The 23,037-nt window shown below is 42.2% G+C and overlaps 1 protein-coding gene across 2 annotated transcripts in view; it reads left to right on the top strand.

The window, feature by feature from the left end:
* Positions 1 to 7,756: 7,756 nt before the first annotated feature.
* LOC115545500 (sialoadhesin-like) overlaps positions 7,757 to 23,037 on the top strand; it is a 33,793-nt gene continuing 18,512 nt past the window's right edge. Inside the window, exons 1-3 of one of the 2 annotated variants that reach the window (XM_030358764.1) lie at positions 7,757 to 7,923; positions 8,325 to 8,693; positions 9,029 to 9,331. In XM_030358764.1, the coding sequence (XP_030214624.1) occupies positions 7,878 to 7,923; positions 8,325 to 8,693; positions 9,029 to 9,331 (718 nt within the window). In that variant the 5' untranslated portion in view covers positions 7,757 to 7,877. The remainder of the gene's footprint in view (positions 7,924 to 8,324; positions 8,694 to 9,028; positions 9,332 to 23,037) is intronic. The other variant, XM_030358763.1, reaches the window with a different exon arrangement.

Genomic DNA, 23,037 nt, shown 5'->3' with positions numbered 1-23,037 from the left:
GTATAAATACTGACCACCATATTTTCTGTTTAATAAAACAAATTGTTAAAAAAAACCACTATGTAGTCATCACTCCCCCTCAGGCTCTGGTCTAACCATGCTGGGCACACCTAGTTGGCGCTCTTCGTCACTGAAGGCCATTTGACCTAGAAACTCTTCCTCCTCCACCTCTCTTATTTCAGGCATGCAAACTAGTCACCTTTCGGCGAAATTCGCCGTTTTGAAGACAAAATTGACCACTTGTGTGATTCGTGGAGATCCGTTGAGAAAACATTTGGGGGGGGGGGGGTCTGATGGCCAGCCATGGAGTCCTTGTAGCGCCTGCTAATACATTCTCAATGGAGAGGCGAGTGGACAGAGAGAAGGCGCAGCATTCTGTCAGGCGGCACGACAAGTGGGCGCACTCCTGTGGAACTGTCGCTTCCGTGCTCGTCGAACGCATGAGCTCGAAGCCGCGCGGACATCCGACAGCGCGAGCGGAAAGTCGCCTACCATCTGAAACGGCCAAGCGTGAGCCCAGCGGAGCCTTTAAATGCCTCGTTTCCACCGAGCGTTTCCACCGCCGACAGTACCCTCATGGTTGGCCGGATGTCGATCGCCGCGGCAGCTACGTAAACATCCCGAAGGTGAACGACGAGAACTTATTCCGAAAACAAAAATAACAAAAATGGTCACGTAAATAAAGCATACAAACGAACATAGCTTCGTCTCCCCGCGAACTTATATTATCTAAAACGTTCTCATCGATTCAGCCAATGAGAGTGCAATCGCGTTGCCATGGCAACACGAGGGTAAACAAATGATAAGGCACCACCACACAAGTTAAGTAACGATCGCTGTAGGCTTCAATATCATGCAAGCACCTTGGTTTTCTTTTTATTTTGTTCTACATCATAATTGCATGCTTTAATAAAGTTTTGTCTTCTTTAATAGGTCCATGCTCCACCTCCTTGTTCGCCCAAGCTAACGTTTTACGCGACATGTCCATTGTCCAGAATAATACCTCGCGGTTTGTTTTTATCCCCATGTCACGCCCACTTTTGGCGGTGGAAACGCGAACCGTGCCGCAACTTTGCGAACCGAACCGAACGCACCCTCCGGTTGAAACGCGCCAAAAGAGAATTTTTCAGCGGGTCACCAGTTGTGTTGATACATACTAGTCGATATAGCCGAGAGAAGTCGCTCGAAAGCGGGCCCTTGAGACACTGGTCCAGACCAAGAAGAAAAATAAATAATGGCATACTCCTATTGCCCTGTCCTCCCACCTCTTTTTATTCTTCTCAATATTCTTTCTTAATTTTGTAATAAATTATGTACCTATTGGGGCTGCCCTTGCACATAATAAATTAATGCTTTGTTCTTAATTGTGCGCAGTCCTGTAATTTTTTTTAGCTTGTGACTAACCCTAATACATTAAAAAATGTAAAAGAAAACTCCCCGGAGTATAAACCTGGAACCCTATAGTGGGTCTGTGTTTTTCTCAGCTCACGCATCATTCTCACCTTTTTCACCCCGAGCCAGTTTGCATGCCTGTTATTTGCTGGGATTTCCTGGATGACCCTAGTTCTCCGGAACAAAAGAGACATACTTCAGAAGACCATAGTAATGGAGGATGTGTGAAATTTGAGACAGTTTGGGATTAACAACAGGAAGGATGAGTCATGTCTGTGTTGCGTCCTAGCCAGAGCCAACAAAGAACGAAGGTGACTACTGTGGAGATAAATCAGGACACAAATTACAAGCTGGTAAAATGTATATTCATCAAAGCTGCAGTTCGTAAATGGTGACAATGAAGTCCTTATAAGAGGAAAATGTAGGAAAGGTATCGATACAAGTAATTCCATAATGATGTTAACTGGTGTTGGTGACAATGCTGAAGAGACATCAGAAGGGTACTATTCTACTGGGCTAATCTAATAAAAGGGGTGCTGGTTCTACTGGTCTAATCTAATAAAAGGGGGTGCTGGTTCTACTGGTCTAATCTGATAAAAGGGGGTGCTGGTTCTACTGGGCTAATCTAATAAAAGGGGTGCTGGTTCTACTGGGCTAATCTAATAAAAGGGGATGCTGGTTCTACTGGGCTAATCTAATAAAAGGGGATGCTGGTTCTACTGGGCTAATCTAATAAAAGGGGTGCTGGTTCTACTGGGCTAATCTAATAAAAGGGGATGCTGGTTCTACTGGGCTAATCTAATAAAAGGGGATGCTGGTTCTACTGGGCTAATCTAATAAAAGGGGATGCTGGTTCTACTGGGCTAATCTAATAAAAGGGGGTGCTGGTTCTACTGGGCTAATCTAATAAAAGGGGGTGCTTGTGAGGCTATCGGTTACCGTCTTCATCGCTGCATTGGGATTTGCTTTCCCCATTTCATCGCAAGAGCTCAACTTATTGGGGGAGGCATCTCCTGGTGGGCTATGGGAGCTTCCTGTCTGTGTGACGCTCCCCTGACTACCAGATCTGGAGTCTCCGTCTGAACGCCCGGACTCCGTTTGAGGAGCCTCCTGCTGGAGGTGATGCGTTGCAGCGTTGGTGTTGCGTGGTTTGGGGATGGGCTTATAAGGCGGCTCTGGGCTGGCTGCTGTCTGAGGAGTTTGGGGGAAAGTGTGTGCAGTAAGGAATGGAGAAGAAAAGAAAAGCCGGTGAAAACAAGTAGGAAAACACTGGATCACTAGGACAGGGGTATTCACAAATAAGGGGATTTCTGTTACAGACCAACGGTTCCTAATGCATACTATCAGGTGGGGTGCAGGCCGCAACGGTATAATTTAACTATTCCTGCTGCGTTCAAATGCCAGGGCTCTACTCTATTGGGAGGTTTATGTACCAACTACTCTCTAAACTAAGGTCATATACCCTCTTGCGGTAGGCCAGGCTTGTCTTCATCCTCAGTGTTTTCAGCCCCTGGCTTTTTGACCTTTATGAATCTACCCTTGCCAGATTTTTTTTCGGGGAAGGAAGATGGAAGAAAAGTCAGTAGCGAGTACAACCGCAGCAAAGCAAAGGTGGAGGCGCCTGAGCCGTGAATGGTGTTTCTGACGCCCCTCATTGTGCAGTACATTTATGTTATTGAGGCAGGGTGTAAATCTTAAATCTTATAAAGTGATGAGAGCAAGAAGTGAGAGTGGGTTTTAAAGGTAGGGGAAGGTTTCACAAACTGTCTGATGAAGGTTTAGATGCAACATAAATCATGGGAGCAAAGAGGAAAACACGTTGTTTTATTCAAAAGTGTCCTAACAAGATAATCAACAATGAAAGCTCTGGTCAAAGCTGTAGAAAATAAAAAGTATATGATTAAATTATAAAATGCATGATAGTGACAGGAATGACAAAATGTCAACATCTGGTGGGTGTGGAGATTCAGTAAGTATTGGGTGAACTGAGTGTTTATGTACTTGAGCACTGTAAGATGACTTTACCCTTAACCAACATCCCTCCCTCACTTCAAAACCCTGACGACTTTCTGAGAACATCCACTGACTTTGACTCTTTGTGGCTCATAGCTCATCTGTTGCACACACACACATTGTTTGTCTCATCTGTCGAACGCACATACATTGTTGTTTATGGCTCATCTGTTGAACACACACACTTTGTTGAGTTGTGATATCTAGGGTCTCTGATATTTAACTAACCCTGCGTTCACAACAAAAGATGCATTTGCTGCCCGAACGCGTTGACGCCTGAGTTTTGCGGCGCGTCAAATCAAGTTTTGCGGCGCGTCAAACTTTTGACGCGCGTCAAAAGTTGAAATATTTCAACTCGAGCAGCATTTGACGCGCCGCAAAATACGTGAACGCGCCCTTCGCCCGTGCCCGGCAGCGGGCACGGGCATGCCGCGCCGCAAATCAGATTTTGACGCGCCGCAAATCAAGTTTTGCTGCCCGTTTTCTCGGCAGCAAATGCTGCGGCAGCAAAGCAGCAACGCGTCTCTACATTCACTTTGAATGGGATCACGACGCGCGTCAACTTTTTGCATCTTTTGGTGTGAACGCAGGGTAAGAAAAATTATTCTTACAGCTAATTTTGTCCCATTTGTTTTATGTATGTCATTTACATGAGAGAGAGAAGTGCAGATATATATCGACTTAAAAGCAATGTGAACTGAGGTTAGTGGTTATCGCAGAGAAAATCTAAAAGGAGGAAGTCAAATGTGAAGACTATTACTGTAGCCTTTCACAATCAGCCAATCACCCCAGGAACTGGAACACCTGGATCTGGTCCTCCAACTTCATGATGAAGAGCTAATGGTACTGGTCTCTCTGTACTGGTATGGCCTCTCTGTACTGGTACGGTTTCTCTGTACTGGTACGGTCTCTGGTCAACCTGGGATACCCAGCGGCAAGAACATACACTATCAGTGTGATTAACGCAAACAAATAGACAGACATCGATCAGGCACACATTCACACAGACTCACGCACACGCACACACAATACACAATACAGACACACAGATTTATAAACACACACACACCTGTGGTCCACCTCCTGCTTTGTCTTTGCGTCTGAACTGTTTCCTGAAGACTGGTTTCAGCACAATGTCCACCTCTTATGGTCTATTAATATTAACTCTCTGTCTTTATTTTATGTACCTCTCTTCACCTCTCTCCCTCCCTCTCACTCCCCTTCACCTCTCTCCCTCCCTCTCACTCCTTCACCTCTCCCTCCCTCTCACTCCTTCACCCCTCTCCCTCCCCTTCACCTCTCTCCCTCCCTCTCACTCCTTCACCTCTCTCCCTCCCTCTCACTCCTTCACCTCTCCCTCCCTCTCACTCCTTCACCCCTCTCCCTCCCCTTCACCTCTCTCCCTCCCTCTCACTCCTTCACCTCTCTCCCTCCCTCTCACTCCTTCACCTCTCTCCCTCCCTCTCACTCCCCTTCACCTCTCTCCCTCCCTCTCACTCCTTCACCTCTCTCCCTCCCTCTCCCTCCCCTTCACCTCTCTCCCTCCCTCTCACTCCTTCACCTCTCTCCCTCCCTCTCTCCCCTTCACCTCTCTCCCTCCCTCTCACTCCCCTTCACCTCTCTCCCTCCCTCTCACTCCTTCACCTTTCTCCCTCCCTCTCACTCCCCTTCACCTCTCTCCCTCCCTCTCACTCCTCTTCACCTCTCTCCCTCCCTCTCACTCCTTCACCTCTCTCCCTCCCTCCCTCTCCTTCACCTCTCTCCCTCCCTCCCTCTCCTTCACCTCTCTCCCTCCCTCTCACTCCTTCACCTCTCTCCCTCCCTCTCACTCCCCTTCACCTCTCTCCCTCCCTCTCACTCCCCTTCACCTCTCTCAGCTCATTTTGTTCCATTTGCTCGTTTTTTATAGTTACTCCATTGTTGATTGTATGTCATGTAAATGAGAGAGGGAGAAGTGCGGATATATATGAACTGGAAAGCGATGTGAATTGAGGTTAGTGGCTATTGCAGAGAATATCTAAAAGGAGGAAGCTATGTGAGGACATTTTGCTGTAGCCTTTCACAATCAGCCAATCAGCCCTCCCCCTGTCCTACTGATGGCTATAACCAGACACTAGTCTGACATTATCTAATGTAATGTAGTCTCTTATAGTCTAACATTATCCTATATATTATAGTCTAGTATAGTCTGACATTATCTAAATTAATATAGTCCCTGATCGTCCAACATTTTCTTTTATAGTATGACTTTATCTAATGTAATATTGTCTATTTTAGTCTCACATTATCAAATATAGTCTACTAAATTTGTATTGTCTAACATTATCTATTATAGTCTACTATTCTAACATTATGTGATATAGTCTATGATAGTTATAGTCTCTGATAGTCTAACATTATCTGATCAAATTTAGTATTTGCTACATCTGAACAACCTAAATTAGCGCAATTTGATTGGTATGCTATCCCGAGATTTTGGGCAATATCCCATGATTGAGATCTCAAACTCGAAAAATAAATAATAATGCCGGCAATAAGTGTTATCTTGTTTATTTTTGGAGTGTTCAAGTGTAGTATATATTAATCTATAGTAGTAACTATATATAGTTAGTATATACTACTAACTATCACTTCAGCAAATAATTGTTAAATAGTCTATGATAGTCTAACATTATCTATTAGAGTCTAACCTAATGACCGCTCCATCCATGGATGAATCCCTTGTGGTGTTCTCCAGGATTCCACAGGTCCGTCCACCTGGTGGTTGCCGTGGTGAAGGGCGGGGTGTTGGCTGTTCTCCTTCTCCTCCTGGCTGGGGTTGTCTTCGCTAAATGGTGCTCAAACAAAACCAATCAAATCTAAAAAAGCTGTTTGTCGATATGAGACATTGAAGTTGATTCAAAGAAAACATATTTGTACGCGTTAAGATTAAAGTAGCAATGTTCATGTTAATAAATGTGTTAAAGGTGATTGTATTTTAGAATAATTATTTTGTCATATTGGAGTAAATTCCATTGGCGTCCCTGTGGGCTGTGGCTGACGGCTGGTCTCAGCAGCCTCACCTGGCCTGAGTCAGACTGAGAGACTCTGGGGCTGGTGGGGCTGCACACCTGTTGTGCGTTGGCTAGTCAATGCTCACAGGTTAAACCAGCCGTCACCACACACACTCAGGAGATCACCTAGATGGCAGCACTGATCACCATCTTCATGTGTCAGGGACTTCAACATCCGCAATAAACCGGTTTGTACTTCATCACCCTGTGTCCTGTGTCTTGAAGAGCCCAGTGAAAGCCACCTAGAAGGAGTGAGTCGGCCATCTTTAGGAGGAGTGGGTCGGCCATCTTTAGGAGGAGCGGGTCGGCCGTCTTTAGGAGGAGCGGGTCGGCCGTCTTTAGGAGGAGCGGGTCGGCCATCTTTAGGAGGAGCGGGTCGGCCATCTTTAGGAGGAGCGGGTCGGCCATCTTTAGGTGGAGCGGGTCGGCCATCTTTAGGTGGAGCGGGTCGGCCATCTTTAGTTTTATCTTAACTTTGTTTCCATCACAGAATGGGGAAACACAAAAAGAAGAACCAGAGAATCAACCAACGAAGACACAAACCACAAGGCATAAATATAACTGAGCAGAGTCACTGTTGATCCTTATCACCAGAAGTCCCGCCCCTCTCTGCCCATTGGCCAACCCATGAACTCAGGCTGAGAGCCAGAGACTGTGTGAGATAAGCTCAGCAGCTCACCAACACTCATATTTCCTGTCTTCAGAGAACATTCGTAAACTAACATCCACAATATCTTGTTTATAGGTCAGTGTTTGAATTCACACACTTTGTTGAGGGGTAATATCTGGGGGTCACTGAGATACAATTATCATGAAGACATTTAGATGCAGCTTATTCTTTTGTAGTTGTTCTCGTTGTACTTTAGGCATGGTCATTGTTCACGTTATCCTGTCGTGTTGACTAATAATAACGGCTGATCAATAATCCATATACACTGGAGATACTCCACCTGGGACCGATGTTGGCCGCATACATTGTGGCCCATCGTGCATCACTAACTTCTAGTCTCTAAGTTTGATGAATCAAATAAAGACATAACGGTTGCTCAATATAATAATAGAAAGAAAACTCTACTTCAAATTATGTTTTGTAACGATCTAAACCCAGTTGTAGATCAATCCAAAGCAAAGGGACTACTTCTGTACAACACGTTGATAATGGGTCTATAGGGACGTTCTACTGGGCCAATATAAACTGAACTGTTGATAGGATGTCATGTCAATGAGAGAGGGAGAAGGGAAGCTATATATGGTATTTAAAGCATTGTGAAGGGAGGTTATTGGCTATTGCAGAAAATATCTAAAAGGAGGAAGCTACATGTGAAGACTATTACTGTAGCCTTTCACAATCAGCCAATCAGCCCTCCCCCTGTCCAAGTGGCGTTAATAACCAGACACAGAGAGGAAGCTACGGAGCATATGAAGATGAATCCACGGACCCTCTCTGTGCTCCTGCTGCTAGCTGGTAAGCTGTAATGCTTCTTCTGTTTACTACCGGGGACGTGTCCGTACACAAACTGGATCCGGCTGGCCTGTGGGCTCAACCTAGAGCTCTTTATCGAGTCTAATGGGACCTCAACTCAACCACTAGAAACAGACAAAGAAGGACACTTTGATCAGTTTATCGTTTCATATGTTATCATAATAATAATAATAATATTGATGATAATAATAATGCATTGTTTTCCTGATGGGCCTCACCCCAAGAGCTTTCATAACATAAAAGAAAAAAAAAATGATATATAAAGTGTGAAATTAGATACGATATTATATAATTCATTGTGCTTTATGATATGATATCAAATATTATATAAAATGATATAAACCGGGCTCCCTGTTGTGACCCCGACTGTCTGCTTCCTCCAGGGCCGCTGGGGGCGGACCCTGACTGGCACGTGGAGTACCCTGACTCCTTCTGCGTGGTGGAGGGCTCCACCGCCACCATCCCCTGCAGCTTCACCCACCCCGCGGTGCACAAAAAGACCGGCGTGGTGGTGGAGCGGGTGGAGCGGGTGGTCTGGTGCCCCGATCACCCGATCTGCCACCTCACCATACCCAACGTGTACGACAGCAGCACCGTCCGGGCCGACAGCAGGTTCCTGTACCTGGGGGACCTTGTCGGGAACTGCACCTTAAAGATCATCAAGACGGAGAAACGGGACGCTGCAACGTACCGCTTCCACTTCGTGACCAACGGCGGAGGGTGGACCGGACAGAAAGGAGTCAGAGTCACTGGTAAGTGTTACTTCTAGTACTGTTACTAGTTAGTTTTACATCTAGTACTGTTACTAGGGTCGGTGTTACTTCTACTGCTGTCCCATTATAATAGGACTATAGGAAGAGACTAGACTTGGTTCCCATTGGGGAGGGATTAGTAGCTTCCTGTAGTCAACCTTGAGCAAGATGTCCTCACCCACCTGCTCCTCATGAGATGTTTCTGGATGTCCTGGAAGACGCTTTGGATCAAATGCATTTTATGATTCCTTGTATCTGCAAACTGACAGTGGTAAATAGTCAATGATAAGTGATGACCACTTCCACTGAAGGGTATATGCTGTCATTCTGTCCAGTTGTAAAGAACGTCCGTCTCACTGTGTCTTCAACAAATGGAGAGGATGTGAAGGTCAGAAGCTCCGTCACTGACCATGTGGTGAAAGAGGGCGGTCAGGTCACACTCACCTGTACCTCAGCCTGCTCCTTCCACCAATTGGACGTCCACTGGTACAGAAATAGCCACGCCCTACCAGAGACAGGCCCCGCCCTCCACCTCAGCGGTCTGACCAATGACGACACAGGGAATTACACCTGCTCTCTGGACTCCAGTGGGCAGAAAACCTCTGCGCCTTGGTGTCTATTGGTGGGGGAATATGAAGGTGAGCCCCTCTGTGTTCACTAATGTCATGAGGGTGGTCCCTCATCTAATGTATTATAGTCTATTATAGTCCGACATTATCTAATGTAATATAGTCTCTTATAGTCTGACATTATCTATTATAGTCTATTATAGTCCGACATTATTACATTTATTAAAGTCTATGTGTCTAACATTATCTAATCTAATATAGCCTATTATAGTTTAACATTATATAATCTTATAAAGTATATTTTACTCTTTATTCTCTTTTTTACCAACATTATCCAATTGAATATTTAAATATCACTCGCCGAAGGCTCCGTGAATAGTGGGGAACAGCCCCCTCAACCTTCGGTCTCGGGGGCTGTTCCCCACTATTCACGGAGCCTGAGGTGAATAATTGTTTCGTATATACTACACGTGAACACTATATAAAATAAACAAGATAACCCTTTTTGTCTGGATTTATTTGTTTTTATTAGCGGCATATTTGCTTTTTATTAGCTTGACGAGACGACCGTCACACGCTCTGAAAACAATATCCCGAGTTTGAGATCTCAATCATGGGATATTGCCCAAAATCCTGAGATAGCGAACCAATCAAATTCCGCGATATTAGGAGGTTCACGTGTAGCATATACTAAAGCCTGTTATATTCTAACATTATCTAATCTAATATAGTATATTATAGTCTAAAATAATCAAATCTAATATAGTGTATTATAGTCTGACATTATCTAATCTAATGTAGTATATTAGTCTCGTACTGTCACTAGTCAGTGTTACTTCTAGTACGGTTACTAGTCAGTGTTACTTCTAGTTCTGACACTAGTGTTAGCAAGGTGTCCAGTTGAAAAGAACGTCTGTCTCAGTTTATCTTCAACAGTTTGTGTTCACTAATGCACATGAGGGTGGTCCCTCATCTAATATAATAGTCTATTATAGTCTGACATTATCTAATATTGTCTAACATTATCTAATATAATATATTGTGCGATAGACAGTCTAACATTATCTAATGTATTAATGTCTATTATAGTCTAACATTATCTAATCTAATATACTCTGTTATAGTCTGACATTATCTTATTTATTAAAGTATATTATGTCTGATAGTATCTTATCTAATTATCCTATAGTCTAAGATTATGTAATCTTACAAAGTATATTATATTCTAACATTATCTAATCTAATATTTAACAATTATTCGCCGAAGGCTCCGTGAATAGTGGGGAACAGCCTATTCCCCACTATTCACTGAGCCTTAGGTGATAATTGTTTTGGTATATTCTAGTTCTGACACTCGCGTTAGCAAGGTGTCCAGTTGTAAAGAACGTCCGTCTCACTGTGTCTTCAACAGATGGAGAGGATGTGAAGGTCAGAAGCTCCGTCACTGACAATGTGGTGAAAGAGGGAGGTCAGGTCACACTCACCTGTACCTCAGCCTGCTCCTTCCACCAATTGGACGTCCACTGGTACAGAAATGGCCACGCCCTATCAGAGAAAGGCCCCGCCCTCCACCTCAGCAATCTGACCAATGACAACGCAGGGGATTACACCTGCTCTCTGTACTCCAGCAGACAGAAAACCTCTGCGCCTTGGAGTCTGGTCGTGTTGGAAGATGAAGGTGAGCCCCTCTGTGTTCACTAATGCACAAGAGGGTGGTCCCTCATCTAATGTAATAATCTATCATCTAACATTATCTAATCTAATATAGTTCATGATAGTCCAACATTATCTATTATATTCAATTATAGTCTGACATTATCCAATGTAATATAGTCTACTATAGTCTCACATTATCTTATCTAATAGAGTCAAACGTTATATAATCTAATATAGTCTAACATTATGTGATAAATAGTCTAATACTATCTATTATAGTCTTGTGTAGTCGAACATTTTCTGATATAGTCTCTGATTGTCTAATATCTATTATAGTCTGTCTAGTATAGTCTAACTTTATCTAATCTAATATAGTCTGGTAAAGTCTAACATTATCTAGTATAGTCTTGTGTGGTCTAACATTTTCTGATATAGTCTCTGATAGTCTAATATTATCTATTATAGTCTAACATTATCTAATCTAATTTAGTATACGCTACACGTGAACCTCCTTAAATGCCACAATTTGATTGGTTTGCTCTCGTAGGGTTGGGCAATATCCCACGATTGTGATCTCAAACTCAGAAAAATATATAAATTCCCGACAAAAAGTGTTATCTTGTTTATTTTTCGAGTGTTCACGTGTAGCATATACTAAACTATATTAGTATAAAGTAAGTATATACAACTAACTATCGCTTCAGTAAATAATTGTTAAATAGTCTATGTTACTCTAGTATTATCTATTATAGTCTTGAATAGTCAAAAATGATCTTATATTGTCTATGAACATTATCTATTACAGTCTAACCTAATGACCGCTCCATCCAGGGATGAATCCCTTGTGTTGTTCTCCAGGATTCCACTGGTCCGTCCACCTGGTGGTTGGCGTGGTGAAGGGTGTGGTGTTGGCGGTTCTCCTTCTCCTCCAGGCTGGGGCTGGCTTCGCTAAATGGTGCTCAAACAAAACCAATCAAATGTAAAAAAGATGTTTGTCGATATGAGACATTGAAGTTGATTTAAAGAAAACATATTTGTACGCGTAAAGATGAAAGTAGAAATGTTCATGTTAATAAATGTGTTAAAGGTTTTAGAATAATTATGTTGTCATATTAGAGTTAATTCCATTGCCGTCCCTGTGGGCTGTGGCTGACGGCTGGTCTCAGCAGCCTCACCTGGCCTGAGTCAGACTGAGAGACTCTGGGGCTGGTGGGGCTGCACACCTGTAGTGCGCTGGCTAGTCAATGCTCACAGGTTAAACCAGCCGTCACCACACACACTCAGGAGATCACCTAGATGGCAGCATGGATCACCATCTTCATGTGTCAGGGACTTCAACATCCGCAATAAACCGGTTTGTACTTCATCACCCTGTGTCCTGTGTCTTGAAGAGCCCAGTGAAAGCCACCTAGAAGGAATGAGTCGGCCATCTTTAGGTACAGTGGGGCGGCCATCTTTAGGAGGAGTGGGTCGGCCGTCTTCAGGAGGAGTGGGTCGGCCATCTTTAGGAGGAGCGGGTCGGCCATCTTTAGTTTTATCTTAACTTTGTTTCTATCACAGAATGGGGAAACACAAAAAGAAGAACCAGAGAATCAACCAACGAAGACACAAACCACAAGGCATTAATATAACTGAGCAGAGTCACTGTTGATCCTCATCACCAGAAGTCCCGCCCCTCTCTGCCCATTGGCCAACCCATGAACTCAGGCGGAGAGCGAGAGACTGTGTGAGATAAGCTCAGCAGCTCACCAACACTCATATTTCTCTGTCTTCAGAGAACATTCGTAAACTAACATCCACAATATCTTGTTCATAGGTCAGCGTTTGAATTCACACCCTTTGTTGAGGGGTAATATCTGGGGGTCACTGAGATACAATTATCATGAAGACATTTAGTTGCAGTTTATTCTGCCAGTTATTGTACTTTAGACATGGTCATTGTTCACGTTATCCTGTCGTGTTCACTAATAATAATGGCTGATCAATAATCCATATACACTGGAGATACTCCACCTGTGACCGATGTTGGCCACGTACATCCTTAACTTCTAGTCTCTAAGTTTGATGAATCAAATAAAGACATAACGGTCGCTCAATATAATAATAGAAAGTCAAACTGTACTGCAAATTAGTTTTTTTTACGATCGGCTCCAAGCTGTAGATTAAGCCAAAGCAAAGGGACTACTTCTATAAAACATGTTGATAATGGGACTATATGGACGTTCTACTGGGCCAATATTAACTGAACTGTTGATAGGATGTCATGTCAATGAGAGAGGGAGAAGGGAAGCTATATATGGTCTTTAAAGCATTGTGAAGGGAGGTTATTGGCTATTGCAGAGAATATCTAAAAGGAGGAAGCTACATGTGAAGACTATTACTGTAGCCTTTCACAATCAGCCAATCAGCCCTCCCCCTGTCCAAGTGGCGTTAACAACCAGACACAGAGAGGCAGCTACGGAGCAGATGAAGATGAATCCATGGACCCTCTCTGTGCTCCTGCTGCTAGCTGGTAAGCTGTAATGCTTCTTCTGTTTACTACCAGGAACGTGTCCGTACACAAACTGGATCCAGCCGGCCTGTGGGCTCAACCTAGAGATCTTTTTAGAGTCTAATGCGACCTCAACTCTACCACTAGACACAGACAAAGAAGGACACTTTGATCAGTTTATCGTTCCATATGTTATCATAATAATAATAATAATATTTATGATAATAATAATGCATTGTTTTCTTAATGGGCCTCACCCCAGGTGCTTTCATAACATAAAAGAAAAAATACTTGATACATAAAGTGTGAAATTACATACGATATTATATAATTCATTATGCTTTATGATATATCAAATATTATTTAATAAGATATAAAACCAAACACATTCCAATATCAACGTCCCACCCTGACCTTCTCAGAGCGTCTTTACCATCAACCAGTCGCTCTCATTCTCACCATGACGGTGAAAAGCTCAAGCTCAACTTGGAGAGAGCATGACCTCATGTGAGACCCTCCCTTAGAACCGGGCTCCCTGTTGTGACCCCGACTGTCTGCTTCCTCCAGGGCCGCTGGGGGCGGACCCTGACTGGCACGTGGAGTACCCTGACTCCTTCTGCGTGGTGGAGGGCTCCACCGCCACCATCCCCTGCAGCTTCACCCACCCCGCGGGGCTCCGGGTGGAGCGGGTGGTCTGGTGCCCTAATCTTTTGGTCTGCCTCCTCAACACGCCCAACGGGTCCCCCAACAAGTACCCCAACGGGTACGACAGCAGCAAGGTCCGGGCCGACAGCAGGTTCCTGTACCTGGGGGACCTCGTCAGGAACTGCACCTTAAAGATCATCAAGACTGTGAAACAGGACGCTGCAACGTACCGCTTCCGCTTCGAGACCAACGGCGGAGGGTACACCGGATGGAAAGGAGTCATAGTCACTGTCACTGGTAAGTGTTACTTCTAGTTTCTTAGTCTTATTAGACCTAAGTGCTGCCTTTGACACTGTAGACCACCCCACTCTTCTAGCCCGTCTCCATCAGTGGGTTGGTATTAGGGGCTCAGCTCTGCAGTGGTTCTCCTCCTACCTCTCCCATAGATCGTTTTCAGTGTCTATAGGTCAGCACTCCTCCTCCTCTGCCCCTCTGTCTTGTGGGGTCCCCCAGGGGTCCATCCTGGGTCCAATCCTGTTCAGTTTATATATGCTCCCACTGGGGAATATAATAAGAAAATATAACCTGTCGTTCCACTTCTTCGCCGACGACTCACAGTTATATCTCCCTCTGAGATCCAGGGACTGCCTTCAGACGCTCCTAGAGTGTCTCAAGGAGATAAATTACAGGATGGGGGATCATTTCCTCCAACTAAACAATAGCAAAACAGAAGTTATCATCATTAACCCCTCCAAATTCAAAAAACCCATCTTCACTGACCTAGGCCCCATCATACATATCAGACCTTTTACACCCCCATTCAGCCACCAGGTCCCTTAGATCCTCTGATAAGGGTCTTCTACACATCCCCCGCTCCAGACTAAAACAAAAAGGTGACCGGGCCTTCGCTGTAGCTGCTCCGCGCTTGTGGAACCAACTGCCACCCGACATACGTGATGCCCCATCCATTTATGCCTTTAAATCAAGGCTCAAAACCCATCTGTTCAACCTTGCCTTCCCTCCCCATTAACTATCTGACCTCTGCACTATTGCCTTTGTTGTGTGTGGATGTCCGGTTTCATGTCTTTTAGTTGTATTTTATTCTATTGTTATTTTGCCATTATCTTTGCCTGCTGAGTGCATTATGTACAGCACTTTGGTCAGTGCAAACTGTTTTAAATGTGCTTTTATCAATACATTTTACTTACTTACATAGTACTGTTACTATTTAGTTTTAAAAAGGGTCAGTGTTACTTATACTACTGTCCCATTATAATAGGACTATAGGAAGAGACTATACTTGGTTCCCATTGGGGAGGGATTAGTAGCTTCCTGTAGTCAACCTTGAGCAAGATGTCCTCACCCACCTGCTCCTCATGAGATGTTTCTGGATGTCCTGGAAGACGCTTTGGATCAAAGGGACTCGATCACAAAGAGCTTGATCAGGAACAGCCTGGGAAGTTGGCAAAGGCACATACAACAGATTGTAAGACTCCTTGTATCAACAAACTGAGGTGATAAATATACTCTTCAACTGAAGGGTAAATGCTGGCAATCTGTCCAGTTGTAAAGAACGTCCGTCTCACTGTGTCTTCAACAGATGGAGAGGATGTGAAGGTCAGAAGCTCCGTCACTGACCATGTGGTGAAAGAGGGCGGTCAGGTCACACTCACCTGTACCTCAGCCTGCTCCTTGCACCAATTGGACGTCCACTGGTACAGAAATGGCCACGCCCTATCAGAGACAGGCCCCGTCCTCCACCTCAGCAATCTGACCAATAACAACACAGGGGATTACACCTGCTCTCTGGACTCCAGTGGGCTGAAAACCTCTGTGCCTTGGAGTCTGATCATGGTGGAAGATGACAGTGAGCCCATCTGTGTTCACTAATTCGTATAATATAGTCTATTATAGTCTAACATAATCTAATCTAATATAGAATTTTATAGTCTAACATTATCTCATCTAATAAAGACTAGTTTATTCTGTAATTTCTTAATATAGTCTCTTGTGATCTAAAATTATCTAATCGTTTATAGTCTAGTATAGTCTAACATTATCTAGTCTAATATAGTCTATTATAGTCTGACATTATCTAATTAAATCTTATTGTGTCTAAAATAAAGACATTTAATAGGTAATCTGAAGTAATTGTTTCTGAAATGATGTCATCTAATCTAATCAAACTGTATCTAACACATTATATAATGTAATGTAATCTTACTGTTATTAACAAAGTGATCTAAAGTAATCTAATTCTATCTGACATGAATGCGTTATTTCACAAAAAAAGGCAGGTTTCACTGGCTCCTGACGGTGTCGGTGGTGTTGAAGGTGCTGTGGGCTGTGTTCCTTCTCCTCCTGGCCGGGCTGGTCTTCGCTAAAAGGTACTCGAGCACTACTAATCTGTTCAACTAGGCGTAGGGAATGGAGCCCAGTGTGGAGCTCACCGGGAGAGATTGCAATTACCACTTATCAACATAAGTCGCCAAACGGAACAGAACCGAAATCTTCGAAAAATGTCCACTTTGATCTTAAAGTGGAAGATTAATGACCTGCCACCAGGTGTGGCATGTGTTTAGATGAGCAACGTTTGCTACAGTCCAACGGGTAGGCTGGTAGACCCAAAAGAAGCCACGCACACACACACACACACACACACACACACACACACACACACACACACACACACACACACACACACACACACACACACACACACACACACACACACACACACACACACACACACACCTGAACCCTGATATTCAAGAGCACCTGAACTGGAGTTCAGAGTAGAGTTGATTATGGCGTAGACTAGCAAAAACGTAGGGTTTTAAATCTGTTTTTCAATATAATTTATTATTTGAGTAAATAACAGAATGGCATAGAATACTATGTTGAGATCAAAGTAGACATACTAAGATGCTTAAAACAAAAACAGTTTCACCGGTTCACTAGCTCAGTGGCACCTAAAGCCTACTAGTGAAATGATGAAGGGAATCTGAGGTTTGCTGGTCTGCTTCTGGGTGACAGGTCAGCCCCTGGACCGGAACATGAGATGGTCTACAGCGAGGTCGTTGGCTGAACCAAACTCAAGCAGCGACTCCTCTTCCTCCTCCAGTGATGACGAGATAAGGGAACACTGACGTCATCATGTCTGTTGTCTGTCACAGACTTATTGGTTGAGTCGTGTTCTTTTCAGTTTCTATTTCTGCTTGTAACATTTCTGATGATTTCTTTGTTTTATGCATTCGAGTTTTCTTTCTTTATTGTATGTTGTTGTTTATTCTGAATATACTCGAGGTTGTCTCAATAACGGCGAGGTTTGTAAAAGATGTTTCTTCTCCATTCTGGTCCTGATGACTAGGCTATGTTTAAAAAAAATACTTTTAACATGAGGCTATGTTTAAAAAAAAAACGTACTCCATTTAGTTTCTTGATGGCAAGGCGGCTCAGTCTTTCATGAGCCTGTTCTTCTTCTGTTAGCTTACAGTATTTATACAATCATATCTTTACAGTCTATGGGTCATTTAGGTTTACAATAAGGTCTGTCATGTTCTTATCATCAGTGCTTGCTGTGTTAAAGTGAAGCCATTTTAAATACTGATAAAGTTAATGGGGGGCAGATAATCACCCTCACCACTGTGGAGCTAATATAAGAATGGGGAGGTAGAATTCACTGAAACTCAGCAGGAACTTCTTCTACTGCCTCGTGTGTCGAAGTCATCTCTTCTCCGAATACTATTATTACGATAGCAGAAGTCAGATAGAATTGAATGAAAGTCTTTTTGTGAACCGTCTGTATAAAAGTACAGGTTTTGTAGGTATGCATAAGCCAATTTAGACATAGAACACGATTTTTGGGAACTGTACTAGACCTTTCAAGTAGGCTATTAAACCAGAAAAGTTTAATTATTTTTACCTTATTCTGAGCATGCAGTGTATTTTCTTTTTGAGCTGTGGAAAATATTCCTATATCAATAAATAACATTTCTATTTTTAGAATATTTTGTAAACATAACGTTCTTTAAAAAAAACAACTGTACAGACATAAAATAAATAAAATGCCTCAACAAACTTTTCGAGATGTTGTTTTCTACATTGGGCAGATAGAGTCCATTTCCTGTAGCCTTTCACAATCAGCCAATCAGCCCTCCCCCTGTCCAAGTGGCGTTAACAACCAGACACAGAGAGGCAGCTACGGAGCAGATGAAGATGAATCCATGGACCCTCTCTGTGCTCCAGCTGCTAGCTGGTAAGCTGTAATGCTTCTTCTGTTTACTACCGGGAACGTGTCCGTACACAGACTGGATCCAGCCGGCCTGTTGGCTCAACCTAGAGCTCTTTTTAGACTCTAATTCGACCTCAACTCTACCACTAGACACAGATAAAGAAGGACACAGATCAGTTTATCATACCATATGTTATAATATTAATAGCAGTGATGATAATGAAAATGCATTGTTTTCTTAATGGGCCTCACCAAAAATCTTTCATAAATGGACTGCATTTATATAGGGCTTTTTCTAACCATTGGCCCAAAGCGCTTTACAATATTGCCTCACATTCACCATTCACGCACACACCTACATCAACCATGCAAGGCGACAGCCAGCTCGTCGGGAGCTAAGAGTCAGGGTTAGGTAACATGCTCAAGGAGCCGGGGATCAAACCAACAACCTTCAGGTTACCAACCAACCCTCTCTACCTCCTGAGCTACTGCCGCCTAAAACATAAAATAAAAAACGTTATATCTAGTAGTCTGAAGTTTGACACGATATATAGTATAATTTATTATGCTTTATGATATGATATCAAATAATATATAATATGATATCAAATATTATTTAATAAGATCTAAAACCAAACACATTTCAGTATCAACGTCCCACCCTGACCTTCTCAGAGCGTCTTTACCATCAACCAGTCGCTCTCATTCTCACCATGACGGTGAAAAGCTCAACTTGGAGAGAGCATGACCTCATGTGAGACCCTCCCTTAGAACCGGGCTCCCTGTTGTGACCCCGACTGTCTGCTTCCTCCAGGGCCGCTGGGGGCGGACCCTGGCTGGCACATGGAGTACCCTGACTCCTTCTGCGTGGTGGAGGGCTCCACCGCCACCATCCCCTGAAGCCTCACCCACCCCAAGGTACACAAAGAGACCCAAGCGGTGGTGGAGCGGGTGGAGAGGGTGGTCTGGTGCCCCAGTGACAAGTACTGCGACAGCTCCAAGACCAACGGGTACGACAGCAGCAACGTCCGGGCCGACAGCAGGTTCCTGTACCTGGGGGCAGGGCTGGACTGGGGAAATTTTTCAGGCCGGGCATTTTTAACCAAGAGCAGGCCACCACCAGGTATTGACGGGGAAAAATGTAAGCGCGCTGTGTGACAGCGTGGGTTTTTTCCCCAACTGCTATTGACATGCGTACCCCTTAAGCCTTTTTGTCACACCATGAGTACCCCTTCACTCATGCAATGACTATGCTGCAAACATTCGTTAATTTATCCACATACCCCCTGCAGTTTGCTTGCGCACCTCAGGTGGTATATGTACCATATACCCCTTGTTGGGAATCACTGCCTTAAATGATCAATGTGCACTAGGAGACAAACATTTTAACACTATGAGAAGCATTATGAAAAGTTCTCCCAAAATACTGTTAGGCTTATCAAAAGTATGATCTATTGACCGTAGGTCACATTACTTTTTAGACATGTCATTTCTTTCAACCTTGTTACTTAAATTTAAGTAAAGGAATTATATTAAATATTAATTAATTCATTTTAGTTAATATAATTATAATAAATGTAATACTGTAGGCTAAACTATGAATAATATATCATTACTTGTGTGATACAATGCATTATTAAAGCAAGAAATGACTGGATGACTGTACCAATGACTGGATGCAAAGGCTGACCTAGAATTGCAATACACAAAAAGGCCACAAGATGTTTATCTCACTACAAGCTACAAGTAACAGCAAGGATTTCTCTTATTACCAATTTGTGTTGCTAATCAACTGTCAATACAAAATAAAATGTTAGGTGTGGGAAATTATGCCAGGACTTGGAAAGAATAGGATTTTCATCCATTTAATTTTGAATATAAAATAAAAGTGATGACACACATAACAATTGAAGTTAAACACTTATATTTACAATGAGTCAATAATTACTTAACTGTACAAAATAAAATAAATTGCTTAACTTAACTGTACAAAATAAATAGAAAAAATAAAGTAAATAAATACACAATTATACTGTATATTAAGAAGATGAATATCAATAAAACAAACATTAAAACGAAAAGGAATGGGTAACTTACATGCAGCATGCAAACCAATGAGAGCTTTCAAATGGACCAGAACACACACACACACACACACACACACACACACACACACACACACACACACACACACACACACACACACACACACACACACACACACCGTGGCATTCAAGAGCACCTGAACTGGAATTCAGGGAGTTTGCGTAGACTAGCAAAAACGTAGGGTTTTAAATCTGTTTTTCAAAATCAGTTTATTATTTGAGTAACTGATAGAATGGCATTGATGACTATTTTGAGATCAAAGTAGACATACTTTGATGTTTAAAACAAAAAACGTTTAACTGGTTCACTAAAAGCCTACTATTGAAATGATGAAGGGAATCTGAGGTTTGCTGGTCTGCTTCTGGGTGACAGGTCAGCCCCTGGACCGGAACATGAGATCGTCTACAGCGAGGTCGTTGGCTGAACCAAACTCAAGCAGTGACTCCTCTTCCTCCTCCAGTGATGATGATATTGTGACTGACATCATCATGTCTGTTGTTTGTCATATAATTATTGGTTGACTCTTGTTCTTTTCAGTTTTTAATTCTGCTTGTAACCTTTCTGATTGCAGTGTTTTATAAATTTGAGTTTTCTTTCTTCATTGTATGTTGTTGTTTATTCTGAATATACTCAAGGTTGTCTGAATAACGGTGAGGTTTGTAAAGACTGGTTCTTCTCCATTCTGGTCCTATTGACTAGGCTATGCTTTAAAAAAAAACTTCCCCATTTAGCTTCTTTATGGCAAGGCGGCTCAGTCATTCATGAGCCTTTTCTTCTACTGTTAGCTTACAGTATTTACACAATCATATCTTTACAATCTATGGGTCATGCAGGCTTGCGATACGATCTGTCATGTTCTTATCATCGGAGGTTGTTGTGTTAAAGTGAAGCCATTTTAAATACTGATGAAGTTAATGGGGGGCAGATAATCCCCCTCACCACTGTGGAGCTAATATAAGAAGGGGAAGTATAATTCACTGAAACCCAGCAGGAACTTTGTCTGCTGCCATGTGTGTCGAAGTCCTCTCTGCTCTGAATCCTATTATTAAGATAGCAGAAGTCACATAGAATTGAATTAAAGTCTTTTTGTGAAGCGTCTGTGTAAAAATACAGGTATTATAGGTATGCATAACCCAATTTAGACATAGAACAAGCTTGTTGGGAACTGTATTAGACCTTTCAAGTAGGCTATTCAACTATAAAAGTTTAAGTATTACCTTATTCTCAGCATATTTGTATTTTCATTTGGATACAGCTGTTAGTTAGCCTGATGATTTCTCAGTGCAAATATGCTAACTGAAATAAAACCATGCCAATCTCTAGGTGTAGTGAAGGGTATTTGATGATGTGGGACTATTTTAAGTCCAAAGGCTGAGGGAACTTAATCAGGATGCATAGTATCCTGGATCCATGAAATAATTGGCTTTTAAAAAATAAAATCTGCCTGCCTCTATTGGAATTTAAAATAGGGGTGTCTATACTTATGCACCCTGTATTTTAAGGTAGAACATTTATTTATTCACGAATCATTATTTACACAGCAAATTGGTGTCCTTAAAGGTTGATTTTTTTTTTATCATTTGTTTAATTAAGGCATTAAGATTAATGCCACCACGGTTTCCTGACCAACCAACCTCCAACCCTCTCTTCTTTCAAATCTGCCCTCAAAACATACCTTTTCACACTAGCCTTACCCACCTAACTCCCACCTTATTCTTCATGTTTAACCTCTGTTTTTCTTTTATTCCTAGTCTGTCTTACATAGTTTTGATAGGCCAATATGTAAAGCGTCTTAGAGTACCATATTAAGCGCTATATACATTTCATTTATTATTATCATTATTATTATAGTCTATGATTATATTGTATATTATAGTCTGTTCAGCACCCAGGTTCTGGAACTCCCTCCCCCCACACATAAAACAGTCAGACACCCTTACAACCTTCAAGTCACAACTCAAAACTCACCTGTTCAAACTCGCACACAACGTCTAACGTGATTGTTTGTTTGTTTTGTTATGTCTTGTTTTTGTTTTATTTATTTTTTATTTATTATGTTTATTCATTATTATTTTTTTTCCACAATTCTTTTCTTTTTTTAAACGATTTATGATGACTATATGCTCTGTAAGGTGACCTTGGGTGTCTTGAAAGGCGCCTCTAAATTAAATGTATTATTATTATTATTATTATTATTATGATAATCTAATATTATCTATTATAGTATAGTCTTACATTATCAAATGTAATATAGCCTAGTAAAGTCTAAAATTATCTATCATAGTCTTGTGTAGTCTAACATTTTCTGATATAGTCTCTTATAGTCTAATATTATCTATTATAGTCTAACATTATCTAATCTAATTTAGTATATATGTCTGTTCAGCACCCAGGCTGAACAGACATATATACTAAAAATTCCAAAAAATTTTAGTATATATTTTTAGTAAAAATTCCACAATTTGATTTGTTTGCTATCTCGTCGGGATATTGGGCAATATCCCATGATTGAGATCTCAAACTCAAAAAAATATATAAATTCCCAGCAAAAGTGTTATGTTGTTTATTTTTTGAGTGTTCACGTGTAGTATATACTAAACTATATTAGTATATAGTTAGTATATACTACTAACTATCACTTCA

Source organism: Gadus morhua, chromosome 6 (assembly GCF_902167405.1).
Source record: "Gadus morhua chromosome 6, gadMor3.0, whole genome shotgun sequence".
Taxonomy (NCBI): domain Eukaryota; kingdom Metazoa; phylum Chordata; class Actinopteri; order Gadiformes; family Gadidae; genus Gadus; species Gadus morhua.
This window is presented reverse-complemented; position numbering and strand designations above follow the sequence as displayed.